This window comes from Adiantum capillus-veneris, chromosome 28 (genome assembly GCF_014529385.1).
Source record: "Adiantum capillus-veneris isolate H3 chromosome 28, ASM1452938v2, whole genome shotgun sequence".
In the NCBI taxonomy this organism is placed as follows: domain Eukaryota; kingdom Viridiplantae; phylum Streptophyta; class Polypodiopsida; order Polypodiales; family Pteridaceae; genus Adiantum; species Adiantum capillus-veneris.
In genome coordinates, this window is record NC_140958.1 from 125,913,105 (window position 1) to 125,919,577 (window position 6,473).

Here is a 6,473-nt window from a genome sequence, read left to right on the forward strand (position 1 = left end):
CATGTCGTATGACTACTGTACGTTTTCTATGTGATGTACATCAATCAAACATTGTTACTGCTTTCTTGAATGGTGACATATTTGAGGAAGTTTATGTAACGCAGCCTCGCGGTTTTTTCATAAAAGGACAAGAGGACAAAGTGTGCAGATGTAAGAAGGCTTTGTATGGGTTGAAGCAATCTCCTCGTGCTTGGTATGAGAAAGCTGACACTCATTTGGTGAAACGAGGCTTTCGTAACAGTACAAAAGAAAGCACATTGTATGTAAAGCGTGATGGTGATGTACTTCTCATTGTGGTTCTTTATGTTGATGATTTGCTGATCACTGGACCAAATGAGAGACATATTGCTGAATTTAAGGCTGATTTGAATGCTACTTTCAAGATGAAAGATTTGGGGCTATTGCATCATTACTTGGGTATACAGTTTAAGCAGTGTGATGGTGGTATTGCCTTGTGTCAGAAAAGTTACATAGAGGCATTGCTATGTAAGTTTGGACTTGAGGATTGCAAACCTATTGCCACTCCCATGGAAACAGGTTTGAAGTTGAGTCTACATGATGCTGGCGATCCTGTTGATGTCACTCTTTACCAAACTGTTGTTGGCTGCCTCATTTATGTATGCAACACGAGGCCGGATATTCAGTTTGCAATCTCACAGGTCAGCAGATTTATGCATAGCCCAGGGTCTAAGCATTGGCAGGCTGTCAAGAGGATTTTCCGCTACCTTAGTGGCACTTTACATCTTGTCTTGTTTTATCCCAAGGGGGGATCATTGCCGCTAGACTTACATGCTTTTTCGGACTCAGATTAGGCTGGTTGTTTTGACACGCGAGTGTCCACAAGTGGTTTTTGTTTCATGCTTGGCAGTTCATGTATATCATGGTTGAGCAAGAAGCAACCTACTGTGGCCACTTCGAGTTGTGAGGCTGAGTACAGGGCAGTTTTCACAGCTACTGTTGAGTGTGTATGGCTCAGACGCCTTATGGCTGATTTGGGTGTTGGACAGGACACTGCCAACACTATCTACACTGACAGTCAGAGCGCATTGGTAGTTGCGAGGAACCCAGTTTTTCATGCTCGCACAAAGCACATTGAGGTGCATTACCACTATGTCAGGGAGAGGCTCTCAGCAGGAGAGATCAGCTTGGCTTATGTGCCAACACAGGACAACCTTGCAGATCTTTTCACAAAGGCATTGTCTCGAGAGAAGCTTGAAGCTTTCCGCAAAGCTTTGGGCTTACTCCCCTTTGTGGACTAATCCTGTCCTCAGGGCATGGAACTTCCTTTTACTCATGTGCCAGCTCTCGTTCATCGCATCACTCCAGGGGGGATTTGTTACCATATACATGTGGTAGTGATGTGTGTGAACACATTAGGACCACTGGGGCATTTTTTCCCTCTTTAGGAGGTTTTTTCCCCCGTGCATTGTATATACGCCTATCACTCTAGGGCTATCTATCATTCCATTGCACACTAAGTAACACACTCTCTATTGTGTGCCTTGAGCTTCCTTCGTCTTCTCGAAGCTGTGTGTGTTTCTCTGCAACCCTAATTCCAACAGGCTAAGCAAGAGAAAGTACTGATCTACCGTGTATTCATCATCAACATCCAACTACATTCCCAAAAACAGTAGTACGACTACAAGAAGACTGCAAACTGCGTTACATCCAAAAAGTGCTACACGCCATGTGACCATTTGGGTATTTCCAACTACCTAGGCATAAAGGCCTTGTGTAAACATGCTCCTAAGGTTTAAAGTTAAGACCTTAGTTAAAAGTCCAAAAAGATAAATGTCCTGACACATCAGGCACTAACACCTGGCACACCTGGTGGGCAATGTTTCTCAAACATCGCGAGGACCCACAATTCTTTGATTAGAAACTTCAACATCAAGATGATCTTTATCTCAGGCTGCTTTGAACTTTCCCCTTCTGTTGGAGTTTCCTTACCATCTTTACCAAATCCTGCATCCACTTTAGCTTCAGGTTCTTTCATTGCAACCTCAACATCTTTTCTAGTGAGTATCTCATCCACAATAAACAATACTGGATCTTTAAACTACTGATGTCCATCTGCAACACCTACTTCTTCGTCTACAACTGCAATTGGAATTGTGATTGCACCTTCAGTTAATTGTTCATGAACTTCAGTTTCAGTTTTATCCAACATTACAGTATCACTCTGAGTATACAGTTGTTCAAGTTGATGGTGTTTTTGCTGCTCCAACTGCTTCTGCAATTCCTTATACTACCGGTTCAGTTCATCATACTGCTTCTGCAATAACAAATTCTCCTCCTTTGCTTCTTCCTATGCGTCAATACTTACTTCCATCTCAGTTGCAACCTCATCCATTGTATGTTCTTCAATGTTCTTAGCCAACACTTCATCGATAGTGTTTTGTAATTCCTTCCCAACATGCAGATGCTCTGCCTCATTCTCCTATCATGTGAGACTGGAACTATATCTTCAATTAAGTACTGCTCTTGAACTTCTTGATCTCCATTATCCATGAGTAGCACTTCACATTCAACACCCTCTGGTTCAGGTTGGTCATGAACCTGTTGTTTCCCCTTATACTTCAACTATATAAAATGATCTTTTTATTCAGTGAACTTCTTTTGCAACAACAAATTTTCTTCCTTAGCCTCTTCTTCAGCAAAGGCCTGGTATGGCTTACTGAACACATTAGCAGGTTCATGTTCAGGGTCAGGTTCAGCTTTCTCTTCAAAAAGATTGAAGAAAGAATCAAGGTAGGATGAAAACTTTGCAACCATTAGACACTGCCTCCTAAACATATCCAATATCTTTGTATGTAGTGAAACATTGGGAGACCTGATTAGACTCCGTATGCCAAAACAACATATTATCCTGAAATTTGGGATTCAGGTTACACACTCAAGGCTTAAAAATAACAAGTTGAGCTCTCCTTCACACATAAAAAACACCACCAAGATGGCTTACTCACATCCCCTCTCAAAAACATAAAGAAATCCACTTTGTAGCTACAAATCTCTCGAATCAGAGCTATCTCCCTAAAACTGAAAACTTTTGACTTGAAGAATCCTGCATCATCAAGCTCACCGCTTGCTTATTTCCCCTGGAACTTCAACTTCTTTTGGAATTTCAATTGTCTCTGCAACCTTCATATCTTCTAAAACTTGAACAACTTCATTTGTACTTTTGACATTATCTGCAGGTGGTATATCATCTTCAATAATAAAAATCTGATTTGAAGTTGACTGATGTGTTCCTACTTCCTCAGGATCTGTCATTGCAATTGCATCCTGCACTACATCTTGAACTTGATTCTTTTGAACTTCATCTTGTATCTGCTCTTCCATAATAGTATCCATCTGCACTTGTACTTGACTTGAGCTAAGCTGCACTTGCTGATTTAGTTGATCATATTCTTGTTTTAAGTCATCATACTGCTTCGTCAGCTTCCTCTCATCTCCTTGTTCCTAAATATCCATCTTTGAATATTGTTCATCCTATATTAACTGCAATAGCTGATTTTTTTGGCCCTTCACCATCACAAATTGAGGCTTCAAGTCTTCATATAGTTCCCGATTCATGTATACAATCTCCTGTAAATATTCAGTTTCTTGCATCTGTTTGGTTCCTTGTAAGTACACTGTAGTGTTGTTTCCTTGCAAGTACAATGTAGTCCCCTGTAAATATTCATACTTCACCACACACTTAGTCTCCTGCACATAAACAATATTCTGTAATTGTTCAGTTGCCTCTTGCAAGTATTCAGTATCCTATGAAGATGAAGCTTCTTGCACTTCAAAAATCTCCTACACCTGAATCTCAATTTGAAATTTCTTGATTTCATACTCTTCCACAACATCCTTCATGCTTCTTTCATCCAAACCCTTTTTCCACTTGATCCATTTCCAAAAGAAAATAATCAACAAATTCCAAGAACACACCATTGAACACAAGTAGAAATTTGTTGCAAACACCCCATGTTGGACTTCTCTAGATAAAAAGTCGCTTCAGTCACTTGACTCTTGCATCCTTTAATTATAGAAATCAAAGATTAAACTCCATTCTTCACCTTTGAGAACCTGTAGTTTGCTTCTTCTTTGTCAAAAACTGCTTCTTGAATATCTTTGACAAGATACTGATCCTGTAAACACTTCTTGATTAATGATTGCTTCTCTTCTTGAGATCGATCGATCATAAAAATGGCTTGATTTGTCACCACCTAATTTGAATATCTCTCATTCTTCAAATCAAATGAGAGATTGTTGATGATCATTGCTTGAGCAACAATAAGACTTTGAAATTCATGAAATTTAGGAACAAAATCTCTTTGCAAATCAATAAGTTTTTGTTCAGGGACCTGGATTATGGAATTTTGTAAATCACGGACATTCGGCATTGAAACTTGCAATTCAGGGACTTGAAATTGGAGATCATTATCTTCACAACCTGAATAACTCATATCCATGTTTGGAAATTGGATTTCAGTCTTCAAGGCTCCAAAAAACGCTTCTCCATCAACACACTCCTGAATGTCACTTGCAGGATACTCCTCATCAAGATACATCAAAAACTGATTCATCACATCATCCTCCTCATCATCACACATTATGTCTTCAACTATATTCGTCTCTTCCCGTTTAGTACACTGTAATATGATCTCTTCTTGAATTTCAACCTCTTCAAAATTGATGTCCAAGGTTGGTATATGGGTTGGTATGTGGTATTGGTGGCTTCTTTGGCTCAATCCCACTTGCATTCCCTTCTTCTTGATCGCCTTCTTTCAGGTAGCTCTCTTTTTCTTCTTGCAAAGATACAAGTCTCTTTGATGTGAGGTTTGGGGATAGTTGGCAATCCTCTTGGCTCTTGAGTTGCTCTTGACTTCTTCCTTCTTCCTTCTTCCTCCAATATCTTTTGGACTCTGTCTAGCTTGCATTGAACTTCAACATCTCCATGTTTGACTAACCCATTCTCAACCTTTCTTTTAGTCTCTTGCAAATGTAAAGTCTTTACAGCATGAACAATAACCAAGTCTTTCACAAATTCAATTTCTTGCAATTTTTTAGGAACAAGCATGCCTTTAGAACCTTCCATGCCCTTAGAAATTTTCATACCTTCTACTAGAATCTGCATGTCTCGTTCAGGACCGTGCCTACTTTTAGGCCCACTTTTGTCTTCAATTTCTTGATCTGATTGCAAATACCTCTCTATTGTTGATTCAAGTTCTTCAACATCCTGCAAACCCTTGAGTCTATTTGGAGTGTGGTTTTGGGATACTAAGTGCTCCTTTTGGCTTCTTTGGCTCTTAGGATGCTCCTTTTCTTCTCCCCTTTCCAACATCACCTTCTTGACTTCTTCAGGTTGGCTTTGTGCTTGAACTTCTTTCATTGATTTGGGACTTACATCAAGTGCATTTGGAGAAGTTAAACATGATTGTACCTGTTTTTTCCCAACCAAGGGGAACATTTGTGTTGTAACTCCCCACTCATCATCACTTTCGTCTTCCTCTTGAAACTGATCTTCATACTTCTCTGTCAAGCCTTCAATTGCTTCTTGTAACATATGTATCCTGCGCATACTAGAGCATGACTTTCTTTATTTTCTTTCACGACCTTCATGCTAGCCTTCTGCTTTATCAAGAAGGTTAGAAAAATCATGCAAATCCTCTTGTGCATCACATAGTTCCTCACGATCTGATGCATCTCGAAAAGATATGACAATCCGATACAACTTCTTGCACATTTTATGCATACAATATTTGACACATACATCTTCCTTTTGACAAGGCTTGCAGATGTACGGACATTCCTTTGTGCGGTGCTCATACTTTTGACATATTGCACACTTTGTTTCTTCTTCTTTGTCATTAATCACACATCAAAAGAATAGAGAGCATTCGTACCTCTTTAAACCTTGAAACTGCTTAACTGCATTGCAAACTGAAATACCTGAAACTGCATTCTGCAAACTGGAATACCTGAAACTGTATTCTGTAAACTGAAAAACTGAAATTGTATTCTGCAAACTGAAATGCTATAATCTGCAATATGTAAACAGTTGAACTGCAAATTGCAAAATGCAAATTGCAGACTGCATATTGCCTAAACTAAACTGCAATTGACTGCACAGAAACTGCCTACACAGAAAGTGCACAGAAAATGTCAAGAACTTGCAAACACCTGCAACTTGTCAGCAATTGTAATTTTGATTTTCCTTGCGAGATTCGGGAAGAAATCCTCCAAGAATTTTGTTGCATACTCCTCAAACTCTTCCTGTTGGGTTACCCAATTCAAGAATTCCCTCAAGTGGTCGAGGTCGACTAGCATGTCAAGAACTTGTTGAATTCTTGACCATATGGTTCAGGCTGAATTCGAACCAATTGCAGGAACCGCTTCAGAGAGAAGGTGGTGGTTAGAGCACGAGAAAGAAACTTTGCATCATAACCGACTCACCATTCGCTTTGAGATTACTGGAGTTCGCA

At 39.6% G+C, this 6,473-nt stretch overlaps 2 protein-coding genes across 2 annotated transcripts; both read right to left on the reverse strand.

Annotated features, from left to right (window-relative positions):
* Nucleotides 1-3,078: 3,078 nt before the first annotated feature.
* Nucleotides 3,079-3,491, reverse strand: LOC147421256 (uncharacterized). The gene has a single exon (XM_086503953.1). It carries the CDS (start codon nucleotides 3,352-3,354, stop codon nucleotides 3,079-3,081), a length of 276 nt encoding a protein of 91 aa, XP_086360079.1. The 5' UTR covers nucleotides 3,355-3,491.
* Nucleotide 3,492: 1 nt separating this feature from the next.
* Nucleotides 3,493-3,861, reverse strand: LOC147421257 (uncharacterized). Its single transcript, XM_086503954.1, has 2 exons — nucleotides 3,808-3,861; nucleotides 3,493-3,708 (listed from the first exon to the last, which is right to left on the reverse strand). Exons 1-2 carry the CDS (start codon nucleotides 3,859-3,861, stop codon nucleotides 3,493-3,495), a joined length of 270 nt encoding a protein of 89 aa, XP_086360080.1.
* Between the last annotated feature and the right edge of the window lie 2,612 nt (nucleotides 3,862-6,473).

Excerpts from the sequence above, each read along its gene's own strand:
- LOC147421256 (XM_086503953.1), bottom strand. The coding sequence starts at position 3,354 with ATGGATACTATTATGGAAGAGCAGATACAAGATGAAGTTCAAAAGAAT.
- LOC147421257 (XM_086503954.1), bottom strand. The coding sequence starts at position 3,861 with ATGAAGGATGTTGTGGAAGAGTATGAAATCAAGAAATTTCAAATTGAG. Across the intron at positions 3,709-3,807 it reads AATTTCAAATTGAGATTCAG|GAGACTAAGTGTGTGGTGAA; the intron begins GTGTAGGAGATT and ends GTTTATGTGCAG.